Below are 21,479 nucleotides of genomic sequence, written 5' to 3'. Positions count from 1 at the left end.
CTGCCTGCTTCTACCTCCCAAGTGCTGGGATTAAAGGCATGTGTCACTGCCACCACCTGGCTTGTATGTGTCTTTGTATAGATACACTTTTTAGAAAATATACATCATAATCATTATTCTCATTGTATAAAAAGAGAGTCTTGGAGGTGTTTATTAAACTCAAAATTGTTTTATTAAATTACAAGCGGATTTTGCTAAAGGTTTTAAACTATCCTTCTTGGAAAGCTTAAAAAATGGAAAACTTTAACATTACTTTTCACATTAGCTGTTTCTAAAAGACTAAGAAATACAAAGTACTACATGTATACATTTTAAGTATATTGTTAGATTGTCTGTTTTCTCTTTCATAGATAAGAACTACAGAAAATCAGCAAGACAGACCTTGTTTATACAATGAGCCTCTAAAAGACAGCTGGACTTGGTGTGATGTTACACATTCCATGTAATGAAATGGTCACATCTGTACTCTTTTCATTCTATGTGCCATTCAGTAGTAAGAATTCTGTACCTGTAAGCAAGAATGAGACCCAAGAGTTTCTGCAGCCTCCCAGTTGCCACAGCATACAATATTTATTAGCTGATTCTCCAGCACTAAGCAAATTACTGTAAAAAAAAAAAAAAGAATCAAAGTTTAATTCATTAATAGTATTGCCCACAGATGTATCATGGTTTTGAAGTCCTATAAGAGTCTTTGAAGTAGACACTCAGCATTACAGAGAAAGAGACTGAGGCACAGAGCAATTAAGAGCAAGTGATGGAGCCTGGTAACTTTAATGCAGAGCTTTAAATCACTTATTCTAGGGTTTACTATGACTTTCCAAATTCATATCTTGAAATCTTAATTCCAGAATACCAGACAATGACTGTGTTTGGAGAGAAGATCTTTTAATCAAGAGCTAATTAGGTAAAGGAAGTCATTAGAGTTCTTTTTAGTCCTACACAATCAAAACCAACACAGCAAATACTTTACTCAGAGGCTTCTGGGACTATGAGAAAATAAGGCTATTGTTCATGCCATCCAGTCTGTGGTATTTGTTATGGAACTAATCCACACAATGTGTCTTACATGGCAGTGAGTGCCATTGGCAGCTCTTCAGAGTCAATTTCCTAATCATTTTATTTCTGTGTCAGGACATTAAAACTTTCCATTTATTTACTTTTAATAAGCAATATTAATACTAACATAGTAATATCACATTCAAAATTCTAAAAGTTCTATTGTGAAAAAAATTTACCATATTAATGTATTAACTAGTTCCCTTCTAGGCAAAGTCAGTCTTATGTTTGTTTCTTGCATCACTATCTAACAATAGTTTATGAAAAGCCACAGATGTGTGCCTATATATTCATATCCTTTCTCCAGCTGCTTAAAATACACACTATATAGTCTCATATTTTTTCATAAGAATTTTTTGAAAGTTGCCTTTAAATGGAGATATTTCATTAAAAACTGTTTGTCTTGAACTTGGGTTCTAGTTATAATCTTTACTTACATTTTACATGTAGCAGAAAACGGAAATGTCTGAAATCCCGAGTATAATGAACTCACTGCAGAATGCTGCCATGGTGAGCTTAGATGGGTTGGTGGCATTTCTAGGTCTCCTGAGATAGTTGGAAATTAAAGTTATATAATACTGTACAAGACAAGACAAGATTTACAGCTCTTGCAAATAATTATTTGGTTTGGTCAATTTATTGCAACAAAATTTTTGTATTACCTTTTTAAGAATTTAGTATTTTATATCATATTCTCCCTTTTCCCCAGCTCCACTCAGATCCACACCTCCATCCCAACTTTGTGTCCCCTCCCCCTTTTTGTCACCAAATTCAATTTGTGCTGCTTAGATAGCTTTTGATGTGGCAACAAAATATGTCAGTAAGAAGAGAAAACATGTCAGTAGGACCTGAGGGTGGGGCTAGGGAGACAGCTCAGTTGGTAAGGCATCAGAACCTTAGCTCAATCCCAGTGCCCATATACAAAGCTGGGCATGAGGGCATGTCCTCAAAATCCCAGCCTACCCTTTCTCCATGGGTCCAGAGTTGCAGGGAGAGATCCTATCTCAGACAACAAAGTGGAAGGCTCCTGAGGAACAACGCCTGAGGTTGACCTCTGGCTTCTCACATATATGGGTGCACATACACACAACACAAGAAATTTAGACTTCTTGAGATACAAAATAGCAGTCCTAAATTTACATCTATATAAAGAATTACAATTTTATCACTTGGTATTTCAATGCAACAGTGGTGACTTTAAAACCTACTGTGATGGCTGAGCTTTACTGAGCTTGCGATGTAAGATAAATCCTAAGAGCTTTGTGTGGAAGGAGCATGTTAATCCCGCAGGCTCTCGTTGTCGGCATTTAGGAGACAGCACTATTTTATTTCCATAGTAAATGTTGGTGATGTTAGGGAAATGAAAGGGTAATTCTACCTCAGTGAGTCAGGACTCTAGATGTCCTTGTCAGAATTATAAATTAATAGAATGGGCCTGAAATATAGTCAGCTATGATTTAAGATTATGTGTGGGTAAGGGTGTATATGCATGCACACCAGGGTGGGTGCCTTACACCCCTACTCCGCCATATATTTTGGTGCCACATCTGTCACTGGGGACAGCACTTAGGTACTCATGCTTCTGTGGCAAACACCTTACTGACCAACCAATCTCCCAAGCCCCCAAATTTGCATTTCAATTTTAGCATTATTTCCTCCACTCATCCTTTCAAATATGACTCTGTGTATATATGCTCACCTTTGTTGCTGACAAGGTTCTGATAGAGCAAATATAAAGGGGCAGAAAGGGAAATATGAGGATAAGGAGGATCGTAAGGACCAAGTTTTGAACGCAAAAACTGATTCACAGTAGACTATAAATGCAAATGTAGCGTGCTTCTACCTCCCATTGGTACCCTAAGAAGTCAGTGACAGGCGAAATCTCTACCTGGCTCACTGCACTCTGGTTCACAAAGGCTTGCAAAAGTTAAGTTCTCTGTGGAGTTGCATTTTATGTCCTCAGTATCAAATTCATGCTTGGAAGTAATGTCTGAAAGGAAATGGAAAAAACTCTATCAACAAAGTACCATTAAAGTCATGTATATTCTGAAAAAAATTTTGACATATAGGTAATACCTATTCTCCAATGCATACTCCCTTCAATTCCTCATATATTAAAATCACCAAAATATATAAAAATGCAAAAATCAGCAAAATGATTGAAAGCTAAGATGGGGTTATTTCCTTTTCCAGTTGCCTGGCATATTGTGCCTTTGACTTTATTATTGTTGCTATTATGTGCACGTTTCTGGATATGAATGTGCATGTGCCTGCACATATGTGCACGTAGAAGCTAGCGGGCAATGTTGGGGAGCTTCCTTATAGTCGCTCACTGAACCCCCCAGCTCACTGATTTGACTTAGGCAGATGGGCTAGCGAGCCCAGACACCCTCCTATGCCAGTCCTCTCAGCACTAGAGTCAGGCGTGCACAGGCATGCTTGGCTTTCAGTGAGTGCTGAGGGTCAAACTCAGGTCTCCCTGCTTGTGCTGCTGAGCTCCTTACTGACCTGGCCCTCTCCCAGCCTTACTTACTATTCATCTTTAACTTCATCCTTTGTAACACACACGACTCTTATAGACAACTCTCATATACACATTCATTCCTTGGGTGTAACACGGATTTTTCTATTTTGCTTATAAAATTATTATTTATCTTAGAATCAGTATGTACATTTAGAAGGCTTCTTCCCCTATATATTTTCATTAGCTTGACAATGAGTCCTATAGTTGGTGGGTTTTTAGTCTGTCAGAAGGAGAAAGCACCCAGAACTGACCCTGAGGCCCTTTCCCATTTACAGTTCTTTATTAGAACTTGGATAAAAATATGAGTCTCGTCATCACAAAATTTTTGAAGACAATTCTATTTTTATTAGAGTCCAGGATTAACAAAGCAGTTGGAAAGTGAATTCAAGAAAGGAGAGAGCAACAGAGAAGCCCCAAACTGTCTATGAATATGCTCTGTCTAAATCTTTAACTCCTCAACTACATGCTGTGTGTCCGTGAAGAACGCTTAAGACTAAAAACACTTAACAGAGACTTCAACTTATTCCTGATAGGCTAACAACTTAGGCTGACAGCTTACTGTGAAATAAAAAAAAAAAAAAATCAACTCTCATTAGTAGGATATAGCAGAGTTTAAACAACAGCCGCAGAAGGAAAAGACAGCTAGTTGATCCCCAAATGTGAAGGCTTCTTTAGACAAGAAAAAAGAGCAGGATGTCCACTCTCACCATTAATGTCCACCACAGCACTAGAAGTCTCGAGAGCACAGTGAGGCAATGAAGAGAAATAAAAGGTATGCAAACTGGAAAGGAAGCAGTCAAATTACGTCTTGTTTGCAGATATTGTGATATTGTACATAAATCCAAGGCTCTGAAAAAAATAAAGTCTGGAATAAAGAAATTCAATAAATTTTCAGGATAAAAAAATCATTAACAGGGACTGGAGAGCTGGCTCAGTGGTTAAGAGCATCCACTGCTCTTCCAGAGGTTCTTAGTTCAATTCCCAGGAACCACAAGGTAGCTCACAACCATCCGTAATGGGATCTGATGACCTCTTCTGGTGTGTCTGAAGACAGCAATGGTGTACTCATATACATAAAATATATAAATATTTAAAAAATATCATAACAGTCTGCTGTGTTTCAATATGCTATGGATGAACTGTCTGTCAGGTCCAAAAGAAACAGGACAAATGGCTAACTGTGGTGCCTATTAGCATACTGAGAATGCATGCTGGCCTCTAGCTCTCTGAGCACCATGCACACCTGTTACAGAGTCCCTGCTGCCATTCTGGCTCTTCTCACCCTGCCCCTACTCTGAACTTCACTCAAGGGCTTCCTTTTCCCCAGTTTCTCATTCCTATATAACCTGCCATTTTGGCCTCTTGGTCCTCTCTGTCTTTGTCCACTCTCCTCTCTCTTCCTCCTTCCCTCTCCTTCCTTCCCTCCATCACCCCCCCCTCCTCTTTCTCCTTCTCCATCTCCCACTCCCCTCATGGCCCAGTTCAGTCTGCTGGCCATGTTTAGTCTACTACTTTCTTTTTCTACTCTGGATTCTTCCAGATGCCTCTGGCTGTTCTCTCTTTCACATCTACAATAAAAACCTTCTCCTCAACCATACCTTGGAGCAGTCATGTCCTCACTTTATATATGATCCAAAAATCTTCATATACTGTAACTAGAAATGTGAATTAGTACAATCAAAAATGGATCTAGTATATACATAGTCTGGCAAGCCTGCTGTTGGAATATTCATCCAAAACCAACATAAACATTATCTCAGAGCAACAACTGCATATCCATCATTGGATATACCCTGCGGCATCATTCACTAAAAATAACAACGTGGAAACACCTTGGGTCATACACAGGAAAACAACCAAATCAAAAGTGAACAAAGTATCCAAACCAAGGAGCCAAGGACAATACATAAATGGCCATTAAGTACATGAAAAGCTACCTAAGAAAGTCAAATCCCACTAACCACAAGTTACCACTTCACCCCTACTAGGCCAGCTATTTTAAACGCCTGCTAACAAGTGTTAAAGAGGAGGCTAGTATTCAGAGCCCTGAAAACCCTGAAAGCACTCAGGAGCACACTATGGCAGCGCCTCGGGAAGCAAAGCACGGAGCTCCTAGGATGCAGCAGCTTGCCCTCACACACATCCTGAGAGGAAAGGAAATGCATGTGTGTGAACATGTCAGACAGCAGAAGAGACAGGGACTAGAAATAAACCCACACAGCTACAACCACCTCATTATTTGACAAACACATTGAAACATACATTAAAAAACAAAACAAAAACCCTAGCCTCTTTAAAATCGGTGCTGGGAAATGTGGATATCCATAAACACAAAAATGAAACAGGGCCTATCTCTCTCATTCAGTATACACGTCAACCTGAAGTGCACCAAATCCTGTAATATAAAACTGTAGCCAATTTTCTCTCCTTTCCTTTAGGCAAGCAGGATGCCCAAAGGAAAGAAGACTGAAGAGAAGCCAAAAAGTGAACCCAGTTTGAGAAAAGGCCTAAGAACTTTGGCATTTGACAGGTCTTCCAGCTCCAAAGAGGTCTCACCCATTTCATAAAATGGCCCTGGTAACAGCAGGCTTCAAGAGTAAAGCACCATCCTCTATAAGTTGCTCAAAGCACCTCCTGGCATTAACCAGATCAACTAGGCCCTGGACCAGCAAACAGCTACCCAGCTGCTTAAGCTGGCCCACATGTACAGAGACAAAGCAAGAGAAGCAAAGGCTGCTGCTGGTCTGTGTTGAGAAGAAAGCTGCTAACAAAGAGGATGTTCTAACTAAGAGACTGCCTGTCCTCTGAGTAGCGGTCAATACCTTGGGGGAGAACAAGAAGGCTCAGCTGGTGGTGATTGCCCGTGATGTAGACACCATTCAGTTAGTGGTTTTCCTGCCTGTCTTGTATTGAAGGATGGGGGTGCCTTACTGCATTATCAAGGGAAAGGCCAGACAGGGGTGCCTGATCCACAGGAAGACACGCACCACTGTTGCCTTCACACAGGTTAACTCAGAAGACAAGGGTGTTCTGGCTAAGCTGGTAAAAGCTATTAGGACCAATTATAACGACAGATATGATGAGATCCACCGCCACTGGGGAGGCAACGTCCTGGGTCCTAAGTCTGTGGCTTGCATTGCCAAGCTGGAAAAGGCAAAGGCTAAAGAACTTGCCACTAAACTGGGTTAAATGTACACTAAGTTTTCTACACATAAACATAATTACAAAATTTTAAAAAAGAATTATTAAAGTAGGGGCTGGTGAGATGGCTCAGTGGGTAAGAGCACCCGACTGCTCTTCCGAAGGTCCAGAGTTCAAATCCCAGCAACCACATGGTGGCTCACAACCATCCGCAACAAGATCTGGCGCCCTCTTCTGGAGTGTCTGAAGACAGCTACAGTGTACTTACATATAATAAATAAATCTTTAAAAAAAAAAAAAGAATTATTAAAGTACAGTTAGAGGGAGGGAATTTTTTCTAGCTCCCCAATGAAGGAGCTAGAGAAAGTACCCAAGGAGCTGAAGGGGTTTGCAGCCTCATAGGAGGAATAACAATATGAACTAACCAGTACCCTCCAGAGCTCCCTGGGACTAAACCACCAACCAAAGAAAACACATGGTGGGACTCATAGCTCTAGCTGCATATGTAGCAGAGTTTGTCATCAATGGAAGGAGAGGCCCTTGGTCCTGTGAAGGTTCTATACTCCAGTATAGGGGACTGCCAGGGCCAGGAAGCAGGAGTGGATGGGTTGGGGAGCAGGGGGAGGAGGGAGGAGATAAGGGGTTTTCAGAGAGGAAACAAGGAAAAGGGGGTAACATTTGAAATGTAAATAAAGAAAATATCAAAAATTTAAAAAAGACAAACAAACAAACAAAAAGTAAAAGGTAAGAGAATCATGTGACATGACATGGAAAGGGAAGGAAGGGGACTAGCAGGAGAAAGGCAGGGCATTGGAGGCGACGAGGGAGGATCAACCAAAGTATAGAAGTAGGAAAATCATAGGACGAAACCCATTAATAAGTTAAATCAAAAGTGATAACACAAAAACTTCTAAACAAATATTTAGCAAGTTTATAACACTAAAGTATATAAATAATTCAAATGTCTGTCAACAGATGCACCATGGGTAAATAAAATGTGAGAAAATATCTCTACAATGGGATATTATTTGGCTATAAAAGTCAATGAAGCACTGATATAAATATAAATAAGCTTGAAAATTATGGTATATGAAAGAGACCAGCCACAGGAAGATCACATGTTGTATGGTTACATTTTATTGAATTCCAGAATAATCAAATCTAAGTTGGATCTCAGGAATGTAACTTAGTGGCAGAATATCTGTCTAGCACACAAAGGCCCTGACTCAAAATCCAACTCCAGAAAAAAAGTGATAATGGGAAAAGAGTCTAATGGCAATGAGCCTTCATCAGGTAACTCAAAACATCTCTGTAAAGTATCTTAGTAAATAAGAACTCCAATAACAAGGTTTTTGTTTTGTTTTGTTATTTTTTTGAGACAGGGTTTCTCTGTACAACTAACTACCCTGGCTATCCTGGAACTCATTTTGTAGACTAGGCTGGACTTGAACTCACAGAGACATTTTCTGGGACTAAAGATGTGTATCATCGTGCCCAACATAAGTAGTTTTTACAAGGAACACATTTCTAAGTGAACTCTCACCTCCTTTGAAACATTCACTTTCATCTACAGAGTCCATTATTTTCGGTATCGAGTTTAATGGTTTCTTCAGTTTTGATGGTGGTAGAATGAGAATTTCTTGTTTGGGGTTTGTAGATATCAAGGATTTAAACCCAGAAGGAAAAACTGATGGCTGAAACAATATAACATTTAAAAACTTTACAGAATATTTCCAGGTAGATATATTTAATTCCTAAATGGAGTTTGTTTAAATGGCACACTAAAATTTAAACTTAAGTCATATTCTGTCTTAAATGCTATACACAGTTTCAAAAAATAGAAGTTTAGTAGTCAAAAATAGGTTTCTTTTATAAGCAATGCCTTTCTTGAGTAATCTTTTTTATAATTTCTATCACCTTGGTGACATATAGTATCTCTAAAAGTGTTTGTGAGCTCTCAGGGACTAAACCACCAACCAAAGACTACACAAGGATGGACCCATGGCTCCAGCTGCATATGTAGCAGAGGATGTCATTGTCTGGCATCAGTAGGAGGAAAGACCCCTGGTCCTGTGAAGGCTCGATGCCCCAGTGTAGGGGAATGCCAGGGTGGGGAAGTGGGAGTGGGTGTTGGGAGGGGGAGCATTCTTATAGCAGCAGGGAGAGGGGTGATGGGAAAGGGGGGTTCCGGAGAGGAAACCAGAAAAGGGGATAACATTTGAAATGTAAATACATAAAATATCCAATAAAGAAAGAAAGTGAGAGAAAAAGAAAGAAAAGAAGGCACCAAAAAATGTGTTTCTATATTCTTTTTGGCTAATAAATTTTAGAAATTATAAATTAAAAAGAATTACCACAGAAAATGAGAGATAGAAAAGTAGCAAAAGCTGACTAGATATGACAGAATAGAGTTCATCTCTACTGCACCCTGTGTGCTGTATTTTTTTCTCACCCTCACAGACAATATTCCTCAACATGTGAGACTGCACCACTCAGAATTAACAAGAGAGGTGAGAGTGGATGGAGTCAGAAATTCAATAAGCAAATTAATATCTTTACCAAGTTGTTCACATTTTATCTGTAAAAAAAATTCTTGAAGTGCCTTTACTGCCTCGTGTTTATACCCTCTGAAAGTATTAAGAAAAGCCCCAATATATAAAATGTTTCACTTGTCCACAATACATTATATGTGTATTTAAATTAGAATTCTAATAGGATTTAGCTTATAATTTTTAAACTTAACTACTTAAAGTTCTATACCAAGTATAGTGATTAAAATTTTTAAAGGGGGTCTGAAAATTCTCTGTACATGGACTGCCCACTAGACCAATTAAGTCAGGATATAACTGGGTAGGATTAAACTTCAACCTCAGCCATGGCTGAAACTCATTAGTGAGAATGAGTTCACATGATAGTTGTAAACGGTTAAAGTAAATTACTAAAACTTATAAAGGTATGCTCCCTTGCTTCTATAAATACATCACTCAAAGTAAAGTGTATGATTTTATTGAAACATACTAGTTTCTTCTTACAAAAGGTCTCCTCAGCAATACGGAAATCTCTCACAAAAGGTTCCGAATGTTCTTGAACAGAGAAATACTCCCTTAAATAAAAAAATCAAACAAGATTAATTAATACTTACTAAAAACACTTAATAAGCATTGCCAATCAAAACACACAAAGACTCTCATGTAAGTTGAGGTGAAGCATTGAAACCCTTACCAACAGCATCTAAACCTGTAGCCATACAAAGAATGGTTTCTGGTATCAAAGCAATTACAGCACTGGGAATTACATACGTGAAATTATCCTTTCCAGAGAGCTCTTCTTTGAAATCTAAAAATGGATCCTTCACCAGATAGAGCTTTAGTCTGCTCAGGAGACCATTCACAGTTGGTAGATGGTTGTCCATTGCATTATTCATAAAAATCATTTCCTCATCAATAAGCAATACTGAAAAGAAATAAATAAAAAATCTAATAGTTATACCAGAGATATAGATGTTAAATATTAACAGGTTTTTCAAACACACTGAAATCATTAAGTTCCCTATTATACTATGTATATAAAACACAGAATGTGGTACCCAGACAAAAGGAAAATCTCAATAAAATGTAGTATTATTTAGCATATGGAAACAAAGACAAATGTTCTGAAACAGTTGCATAATAGTGACATATACTTTATCAACAAAGACTGACTTAATCAATCAAGGGAAGTATTCTCTTCTTCAAAATAGTACCAAAAGTTTAAAGAAATAAAAATACTGGACTCTGACTGAGTCTGGTTTTCTGTTCTCTGCATCATTTAATCTGTAAGGACATACAGTAAATAGATATGATCTAAAAAGCATACATATGAAATCACTGACTCCATCATTATAAAGCTACCAATACAATGCTGATCCACAGTTAGTTATAGTGAAAACTGTATACTGGAATATCTACTTGGGAAGTATGATATACTTTACATAATAAAAACACCATGGTAATATTAACCAGAGATGTACAATTTCCTTTCTATTCTAACCTCCAATGTTTGGGTTACTTTAGAATCTTGGTTACTTGTATGAGCTTCTAAGTTCTGGATAGGAACACTAAACTGGCCTCCTTCTTCAGTCAATTTCTCAGTGAAAAGAGAAAGGAAGGAAAATGTATGCTTAGAGAAAGAAGCACTCAGAAAGCCAGCGTCTCCATCATGAAAGCCTCCTTGAGTGTGGAGAATGGACAAGTCTCTCAGTTTCAGGAGGGAACAGTATGTAGTTTTCAGGCAGTGATATCTCTCATGGCATGAGTGATATGCATGTGCCTCATCAATATCCGACAGAACACAAGCAGCTGGAAGCATCCCTTGCCTGTGCCAAATACATGTGTCAAAGAACTTTTGAAATAAACCAGCCTCTTAAGTGACCATCAAGTCATTTCAGTTCCTGTCAATCTCAGGGCTTATTCGAAAAATTAAGGGTGGTTTATTTGTGTCATCCACCCATTCTGCAAATACCAACGAAGTCATGTTAAGAGTGAAATGGCATTGGTTTATATCCCATCTCCTTGTTACTAACAAGCTCTGAGCTTGTCACTCCAAATAAAGCCACATTCAGATATATGTGCTGCATGGGGACATCTTATGTCACTTGGCATCCCTATACCCTTTCAGTCCCTTCAATTAAAACCACCATTTTTGATGCAGCCACTAGAGGTCAGAAAATCTCTACAACCAATGCTGTTAGACGAAAGCTGTTTTCATGGGAATGGTGGCCTCCTTACACAAGTACAGTGGTAGTGTATCACATGGAGTTCTTACTCTACAGCAAGCATGTGTGCTCACAGTGTATTACTCTATTGTAGACAAATGATAAGCAGCAAATGCAAGGTGGCTAGTTATGAAAGAAGCAGAAAAAAGAGGCTTGGTAACAGGAAACTTTACTAGAGTCACCCCTGCCCACTTAAGAAACCCAAGTTAAGCAGACAAAACCAGAGTGAGTTCCTTAACATGTGTGTATATGACAGTAATCATTTCTTAGTGGAAACTGGTGAGTATCTTAAACAATAATAACAACAACCCATATTAAATATTAAATAAAAGGCAAGACAAACCATTCCTCGTCCCCTAGCCAGGAAAACTAACCAGAACATTTTTCAAGGATCTAACACTGATTTCCCAACAGTTGTTATTTAGAACTTTTGGGGAAAGTGACTACAAACTAAATCTAGACAAATATACGAAGTCAGGGGAAAACCCAAGAGACAGATGGCATATGTCACAGGTATATAAGAGCTGATTAGGTGACACTAACACAATAGACAAAACCATAGACAACCCAGAATTCAACTGGAGTGGGTCAGAACTTAGCGTTTAATAGAAGCATCATCTCTAAAAGTGGGAAGGACTCTTAGCTAAATGATACTGGAACAAATACCAAAGTGCTTAAACATTAAAATATGTCCCCAGTCCTAAACATAAAAAAACCGTGAAATACAATTACATAATACATTAAAAAATTAGTAGGGTGCCATGGCACACACTTAAAATCCCAATACCCAGGAGTCAAGTAGATTTCTGTGAGTTTAAAGTCAGCCTGCTCTACAAAGTGAGTTCTAGATCAGTCATGGCTACATAGAGAGACCCTGTCTCAAAACAAACAAATCCTTAAACAATGGAAAAATTATATAATAAAAGAACATTTTTCTAAGCACAAATTCAGTGCTAGAATCAATAAAGGAAAACATCAGTAGAACTAATCAGATTAAAGTTAAATGCTTTTGGAATTATTGGTGTCTTTACATATTTTTATATGCCAGTAGAAAATAAAATCACTTTACAAAAGAAAAATATACAAATAGCCAATATACATTAATAGCTTTTAAGGATGTAAAACATACATTTTCCTCATCACACTGGTTTATGTGTACCCAGTGACGACAAGGCTGGCATGAATAAGTTATTCTCACACTATGCCAGCAGTGCTAAAGCTAAGAACAAAATCAGTGAAATATTTCTGTCTCCAAGATCAGTGAAATAACTAGAAATGCTCTGCCCAGTGTAGAAGAGACCCTCCTACTGGATGCCTGCAGAAGACAGCTTCTTGCTGCTGCTTTCGGATCAAGATGTAGAACTCTGGCTCCTCCAGCACCATGTCTGTCTGCATGCTACCATGCTTCCTGCCATGATGATAACAGACTGAATCTCTGAACCTGTAAGCCAGGCCCAATTAAACAGTTTCCTTTATAAGAGTTCCTCTTTTTAGGAATAGAAACCCAAACTAAGACAATAGATAACTACAAAAAATAGATTACAAAGATAATAAAGTGAAATCTATGATACAGGACACAAATGAAAATAAGTTAAGTATTATTTTCTCCTAGTTAATTGCTTTTATCCAACAATGGCTTGTAGTTGCCATGAAATAATAACAGCTCCATGTGTGTAGCCTGTTGGGTTTTTTTAAATATCCCCATATACATATGTAATGTAATCTAAGTATATCTTTCATCTCCACAAAATTTTACAAGAAGTTTTGATAATAGATCAAGAAAAACAAATTATAAAGGAAAGCTAAAACCATAATCTACCCTCAAGCCTCAATGACAACTTTCCCCAAACTACATCACATAACATAAAACAGCAATAAAGTAACCCAGCTATAGGTTTTGTTTTGTTTTGTTTTGAGTTATGGTTTCTCTATGTAGCCCTGGCTATCCTAGAACTCACTATGTAGACCAGACTGGCCTTGAACTCACAGAGATCCACCTGTCTCTGGAATTAAAGGTGCTAGATTTAAGGATTTACAGCACTCCTGGATATAGCATTTCTTAAATAGCAGGAATGATTATATAACAGACTTTCAAGTTTTGATATTAAACACAGAATAGTCATCATAATACAAGACAGTTCTCAGCAATGTTTGAAGAGCGCGGCCAGCTAGAGAGGAAATTTGGAAAGTAGTTTGGATAAGACATAATTTTAGATAATACTGACAATAACTTTTTAAAACCCGGTGTACTTCTTGGCATAGTATGACCAACTCCATCTCACACATATTAGGTAAGACCGAGTATCTTTTAGGATGTTTTGAGAAACAACATACAGACATAACTTTACAACACTTCTGTTATCACAAGATCTGGACCCAGAGCCAATGCCATTACAGGAACATGCTGGAACACACCAGGATCAAATCTGTATAGGTTACCTTGAGTTTAAGCAAACTTAAACTAAAATACAACTGAGCAAAAGCTCACAGACATGAAGTTCTGTATACTAGTAGGATTAGTAGGAAACACTAATATTCCTACCTTGGTGCTCCACTTTCACTCCGGGGTAGTACAAGGAACACTTGACAGGAATAAAGTCGTCTACGTAGTCCTTACTGGGGAACAGTTTGTCGTTCTCTATTCCAGGTGGAGAGTTTGGATTGGAACTTGGAACAATTTCCTCAAATGTGCCATTAATCATCACTCCTGTAACTGTCTTTCTGTGATATAAAAGTATTGATTTTATCTGTATCTATCCTAAAACATTTTTATTACTAAACAATATATGCTTATCCTGGAAAATTTGCCAAATTCCAGTGGACACTAAGAAAAATGATCTGTAGCCCTACCACTTTAAAGTAATGCAAAAATTATTCAAATTTATCAAGAATTTTAAACAGAATTACACAATATTCATATACATAGTATTCCATAATGTGTTTTTTTTTTCTACTGAGCTGTGGATAATGGGCCTATTCACATGTTCATCATTGACTTTATATTTGAGTGGAAAGCACCAGAATTCCATATATCGGTGTTGTATTTTGGATCTTATATAACTTCCCACAGGCCTGTGTTAAAGGCTTGGTTCACTGAGTGACACTAGCGGGAGGAGGCAGCACAGCTCGGAAAGGACGGGATTGGTTGAGGCGTGTTTGGAACACTGGGAAAGTGGGACTCTGGCTCTTTCTTTCCCTCTTCTATTTGTGGTTCATGAGTTGAGCACTGTTGCTCCACCATGAGCCCTTGCCATTGTGTGCTGGTTCACCACAGGCCCAAATCAATTGATTATGCCCACAAACTCCAAAACTGTGCAGACAAAAATAAATCTTTTTTAACTCAATTACTTCAAGTACCCTGTTAAACTGATTGAAAGCTATTATATTTAATAAACTGTCATTTAATCAGCTTTCCCTTACTGAAAGTTTATATTTTTTTACTATGAACAATAATGTAACCATTTATATATGCTTACTTAATCATTTTCTAAAAATACATTTCCTAAAAACAGAAGTTTTGGAGAAGTTAGACAGATGTTTATTTGCAACTTTTGCCACTCATTGGCAGACTTCTATTGTGTTTTATAGTCAATGCCTGTTCTTCAATATCACACAGATCTTCCCCTCCTAATTTGCTTTATCCCAGCCCCCACGCCCAAGCAGGAACCCTCTGGGAACCCACAGACCACTCCAAAACTCCCTATCTTTACCTCTCCCTCAGTTCCCCCAAATCCAGTGCCCCAGTTTTATCCCCAGCCCTGTAGCACATCACCTGCTGAACCCAGCCTCCAACTCCAGCAGGTACCTCCCTGAGAACCCTCAAGCTACTTGGGCCAGGGGAGCAAGCAACTGCAGATCTTCAGCTCTTCCTCCATTCCTCCAAGTCCAATCCCTCAGTCTCATCCCTAGATCTGCAGACCACCTGCTGTGGCTCCTGTCCCCATTCCCAGAGGAGTAAGTAGATCCTGTGGAACACTCTGATTTCCTCCCTCCTGCAGACCCCTCAGCCCTACTCTCTCCTATCTCATCCATGCTCCTAAGTGTCACCTCTCGATACCTTCTAACATATTTGACCACAGCTATCAGGATCCCAGAACAATTTCCTACCAGGCAACACACAGACACCGGCCACACTTTCCTAAGTACCAGAGATGACAATAGAAACCCAGGAACAAAACACCAACCCAATATAGACAAGGCCAGATATCAGCACCTAGAATTAAGATCTTCCCCAAATTATAAAGCCTAAACACCAGCACAAAAACATAATCGATAAAAGCCAAGATACTGTGTCTCCACTAGAGCCCAGCAACCCAACCAGCATGCCCTGAGTACTGCAATATACCTGAAGCACCAGAAAAAAAGACCTTAAAAGCGCCCTTATGAATATGATAGAGTTCCTTTAAGAGGAACTGAATAGATCCCTTAGAGAAATTTATAGAAACATAAACAATAGAAAGAAATGAACAAAACAGTTCAAGACCTGAAAGTGGAAACAGAATCAATAAAGAAAACCCAATCTGAGGGAAATCTGGAAATGAAAAATTTGGACCTCAGACAGGAAACTAAAGAGGTAAGCCTCACCAATAGAATACAAGATAAGGGAGAGAGAATCTCAGGTATGGAAGATACACTAAAAGAAACAGATACCTAGTTAAAGAAAATATTAAATCTAAAAGAAAGAAAAAATTCTGTCACAAGGCATCCAGGAAATCTGGGGCACTATGAAAAAAAAAAAATCTAAGAATAATAGGAACAGAAGGAGAAGAAACCTGGGTCAAAGGCACTGAAAATATTTTTAGCAAAATCATAGAAGAAAAATTTTCTAACCTATAGAAGGAGAATGTCTATCAAAGCAGAAGAAATATAAAGACCACCAAATAAACAGGACCAGAAAAGAAAGTCCCCTTGGTACATAATAATCAAAACCCTAAATATACAGAAAAGAAAGAAGCCGGGCGTGGTGGCGCACGCCTTTAATCCCAGCACTCGGGAGGCAGAGGCAGGTGGATTTCTGAGTTCGAGGCCAGCCTGGTCTACAAAGTGAGTTCCAGGAAAGAAAGAGAGAGAGAGAGAGAGAGAGAGAGAGAGAGAGAGAGAGAGAGAGAGAGAGAAAGGAAGAAAGGAAGAAAATATTAAAAGCTGCAAAGGAAAAAGACCAGGTAATACATAAAGGCAGATGTATTAGAACAGCTGACTTCTTAATAGAGACTCTAAAAGCCAGAAAGGCCTAGACAGATGTGCTACAGACTCTAAAAGACCACAGATGCCAGCCTAGACTACTATACCCAGCAAAAATCTCAATCACAATAGATGGTGATAATAAGACATTCCTTGATAAAAACAAATCTAAGCAACAAATCCAGCCCCATAGAAGGTGCTAGAAAGCAAACTCCAACCTAAAGAGGTTAACTACACCTAAGAAAACACAAGGAATAAGTAATCCCAGACCAGCAAATCGAAAGTGGGGAAACACACACACACACACACACACACACACAAGCAAAGTGACAGGAATCAGCAAGCACTGCTTATTGATATATCTCAATACAAATGGTCTCAGTTTCCCAACAGACTAACTGTATGGATGAAAAAAACAGGATATATCCCTCTGTTGCACCAAGAAACACACCTTCATATCAAGGATAGTCATCACCTAAGGGTAAAAGAGTAGAAAAGATATTTCAAGGAAATAGACTTACGAAGCAAGCTGGTGTAGCCATCTTAGTATCTGACAAAACAGACTTCAAAACTAATCAGCAGAGATGGGAAAGGACACTACATACTCATCAAAAGAAAAAATCCACCAACAGAACATTTTAGTGAGTTGGCCTGATGCTGCTTATATTATAATGGGCCCTTAAGACCTGGTTGCCCCAGAGACAGTCTGCAGGTAGACCCAAGTGACACTGAGTGACCTTGCCCCCAAGTTATTTTTGATTGGTGAAAAAAAAATGCCAACAGCCAATAGCTGGGCAGACAAGACATAGGTGGGGTTTAGGGATTCTGGGCTTGGGGGTTGAGGAGAACTACAAGTGAGGGAGCAGAAGGTGAGGAGGAAAGAGAAGCTGCTATGGGTTAGGTGAGTCATGAAAATATGGCTCTGAGGGCTGGCCAATTGGAGTTAAGAGCAACCCAGATAAAACATAGAAAGTAATAATTCAGGGTTATTCTAATAGCATAGAGAGTAGATATCTGCCCAGCTCTTGTGCTGCTTAAGGCTTATTGTAAATATAAAGGTTGTATGTATGTGTTTTTTTTTTTTTTTTCTGGGAACTAAATAGTCAGAGACAGGGTAGAAACCCTGAGTTGGGATTACAATTTTCTATGACAGGACATTGTAATTCTTAACACCTATGCCACAAACACAAGGGTATCCAGTTTCATATAAAAAACACTACTATAGTTTAAATCACATACTGACCCCTCCCTCACACACTGGTAGTGAGAGACTTCAATACTCCATTCTCACCTATTAGTAGAAAGGTCATCCAGACAAAAACTAAACAGAGAAATGCTAGAGCTAAAGGATGTTATAAACCAAATAAGCCTGAGATACTTACAGAGCATTTCACCCAAACACAAAAGAATACATCTTTCTTCTCGACACCTTGTGAAACTTCCTCCAAAATTGAACACACATACTGAATATCAAGCTGGACAGAGACAACAAAAAGCTTTCAGACCCACTACTGAATGAACAAAAATTACGGACCTGAGTGTGGTGGGTGGTGCATGCCTTTAATCTCAGCATTTGGGAGGCAGAGAGACAGGCCGAGCTCTGTAAATTTGAAGCCAGCCTGGTCTACAGAGTGAGTTCCTGAACAGCCAGGGTTACACAGAGAAACCCTGCCTTGAAAAACAAAACAAACAATAAAAAACAAAAACAAAAAAATAAAGAAAAGAAAAATAGGTCAAGACAGAAATTGAGAAATTAAATGCTTTCTAGGGTTGAATGAAAATGAATACTCAATATACCAAAATATATAGGTCACAACAAAGGCAGATTTAAGAGGAAAGAGCTAAGTGCATATATATATATATATATATATATATATATATATATGAAGAGATCTCATACCAGTATCTTAACATCACACTTAGAAGAACTAGGACAAAAAGAAATCACATCCAAAAGGAGTAGGCAATGAGAAATTATCAAACTCAGGACCTAAATCAATAAACTATAAACAAACAAAAAACAATACAAAGAATCAATGAAACAAAAATTGGTTCTTTGAGAAATTCACTAATATTAGCAAACCTGAATCCAAATTAATAAAAGGAGGATAGAGAATATCCAAATTAACAAAATTAGAAATGAAAAGGGAGGCCTAACAACTGACACTGAGGAGATCCAGAGGATCATAACAACACACATGCAATTTAAACCAAAACTACTTGGAGATTTCATTTTACACCATCAGAATAGCTAAGCTTAATAAACAAGTGACAGCTCATGTTGGTGAGGATGTGGTCTAAGGAAAACACTCATCCATTATTGGTAAGAGTATAAACTTGTACAGCCACTATGGAAATCAGTGTGGCCGTTCCTCAGGCAGGTGATCTACCTCAAGATCCAGCTATACCCTGCTTGGGCATATACCCAAAGGATACTGTCCTACCACAGAAACACTTGTTCAACCATGTTTACTGCTGCTCTATTGATAATAGCCAGAAATTGGAAACAAGCTAGATGTCCATCAGCAGATGAATGGATAAATAGAATGCGGTACCATTACACAATGGAGTATTACTCAGTTGTTTGAAAAAGTAAAATTCACAGAGAAGTGAATGGAACTAGAGGAAAAAAAATCCTGAGTGAGGTAACTCAGATCCAGTAATACAGTATGTTATATGTATGCGCTTACAGGTGAATACTAGCTAAGTCAATGATAACTAAGCTACAATCTACAGTACCATAGAGAGTGGTTATAAAGGGATTAGGAGAGGTACAGATAGGTCTCCTTAGGAAAAGGAAATAGATATTATGTATGGATGCGGCTGGAGCTGGAAAGGGAGGATCAAATGGGAAAGGGGAGGTGAGAGAGGGAAGAGGGAGGGAAAATGAGGAGTAACTGCTAAATTTAAGGGCTATTTGAGGGATAGTATGGAAACTTAAAGACAGTAAAAGCTTCCTAAAACATTTACATATATTAAGGTGGTCTAAATGGAATTGCCAAATAATAGGGGAAACAGAGCCCCAACTGGTCATCTCTTGTCACCAAATGAAGCTTCTAGTCCCAAGATTGGGTTACATATAATTGAGTTGTTGGCCAAAGGGATCCCGTGGGAATCCCCAAACAACACAAGCTATTTCCAGGACTATAGGTTGCTCTCTGCAAACTGACAACAAGGCCCCATTTCTGAAGACAACGCCTACACAACCCATTGACCATGGAGAAGTTGGCCTGGTGCCTACATATAGCCTTCAAGTCTTTGGTACAGGAAGGTGTTCTGTACACTACCAAAGGAGAAATGTAAACACCAACCTAGCCATGAGCTCTTCAATCTACAATGCTGTCCTGCCTGTAATATATACCAGTACAATAGTGGCACAAAGCTTGATGGAATAACCAACCAATATCTTTTTGACTTATGTCCCACTCCATATGATGGAACTCAAACCTGATACTGCTTAGGTAATCAAGAACCTGAGCCTAGACAGCCTAGGGACCAAGGATAAACCCAACTACTACTATTCTTAAAACAAAAACATAGCAATAGGGTGATTCCTAATGACATTCTGCTATACTCATAGACCAGTGCTTTGCTCAGCCATCATCAGAGAAACTTCCTTCTGTAACAGATGGGAACAAATATAGAGAGCCACAGCTAGATGGTATGTAGAGACTGAGAGACTTACTAAACAGAATGTCTGCATCAAATCCCTCCCCTCAGGGCTCAAGGAACCCTGTGGAAGGAGAAAGGTAGAAAGAGGGTAAGAGTCAGAGAGTGTGAAGGACACCAAGATAACAAGGCCCTTTAAATCAACACGATTCATGCACAGATGAATGCAGAGACTGAGGCAGCATGCACAGGGCCTGCATGGGTCTGCAACAGATGGGTCCTAGAGCTGAAAAGAGGTGAACACATGCCTCCATTATTAATCCACACGCAATCTCCAATTTTTTCCAAGGGAGTGTCACTGGGGAAACAAACTCCTCTTAAGGGTAGGCTGCTGCCCAGCAATAGATGCCAACATAAAACAAACTCAATGGAATCTTTGGAGGTTCCTTGTCTTGCTTGCTTGTTTTCTAATGAAAGAGAGAAACAGGTGGATCTGGGTGGGACAGGAGGGCAAGAGGAATTGGGAAGAGTAGAGGGAAGGGAAACCATAGTTAGGATATATTATGTAAAGAAAAAAATCCATTTTCAATAAAAGGGTACATCAAAAAAAAAAAACACTTTAAAATTTCTCCCTTACTCTTGAAGAAATACAAGATACACGAAGAAAGAGCTTAAAACCCCCATATCTGTATTACTCATTTAAGAAAATACAAGATATAAAATGAAATGGCTTAAGGGTTTGTCTTAGTCAGGGTTTCTATTCCTGCACAACATCATGACCAAGAAGCAAGTTGGGGAGGAAAGGGTTTATTCGGCTTACACTTCCATGCTGCTGTTCATCACCAAAGGAAGTCAGGACTGGAACTCAAACAGGTCAGGGAGCAGGAGCTGATACAGAGGCCATGGAGGGATGTTCTTTACTAGCTTGCCTCCCCTGGCTTGCTCAGCCTACTCTCTTATAGAACCCAAGACTACCAGCCCAGGGATGGTCCCACCCACAAGGGGCCTTTCCCCCTTGATCACTAATTGAGAAAATGCCTTACAGTTGGATCTCATGGAGGCATTTCCTCAACTGAAGCTCCTTTCTCTGTGATAACTCCAGCTGTGTCAAGTTGACACAAAAATAGCCAGTACAGGGTTTATCTGTATTACTCATTGAGAGCATTAGTTTATATATGGACCTTCATAGACTTCTGAATCTAGTTCTTTAGTTAA

General features: G+C 38.8%; 1 protein-coding gene across 1 annotated transcript in view; it reads right to left on the bottom strand.

Annotated features, from left to right (window-relative positions):
• Shoc1 (shortage in chiasmata 1) overlaps positions 1-21,479 on the bottom strand; it is a 71,727-nt gene that overhangs the window by 40,200 nt on the left and 10,048 nt on the right. The window contains exons 5-11 of the mRNA XM_021160305.3: positions 14,017-14,195; positions 10,021-10,174; positions 9,740-9,824; positions 8,265-8,415; positions 2,945-3,046; positions 1,494-1,602; positions 509-603 (exon numbers count right to left, since the gene is read on the bottom strand). Coding sequence (XP_021015964.2) covers positions 509-603; positions 1,494-1,602; positions 2,945-3,046; positions 8,265-8,415; positions 9,740-9,824; positions 10,021-10,174; positions 14,017-14,195 — 875 coding nt within the window. The remainder of the gene's footprint in view (positions 1-508; positions 604-1,493; positions 1,603-2,944; positions 3,047-8,264; positions 8,416-9,739; positions 9,825-10,020; positions 10,175-14,016; positions 14,196-21,479) is intronic.

This window comes from Mus caroli, unplaced genomic scaffold, assembly GCF_978045245.1.
Source record: "Mus caroli unplaced genomic scaffold, Mus_caroli_1 scaffold_6, whole genome shotgun sequence".
NCBI classification, from domain to species: Eukaryota; Metazoa; Chordata; class Mammalia; order Rodentia; family Muridae; genus Mus; species Mus caroli.
This window is presented reverse-complemented; position numbering and strand designations above follow the sequence as displayed.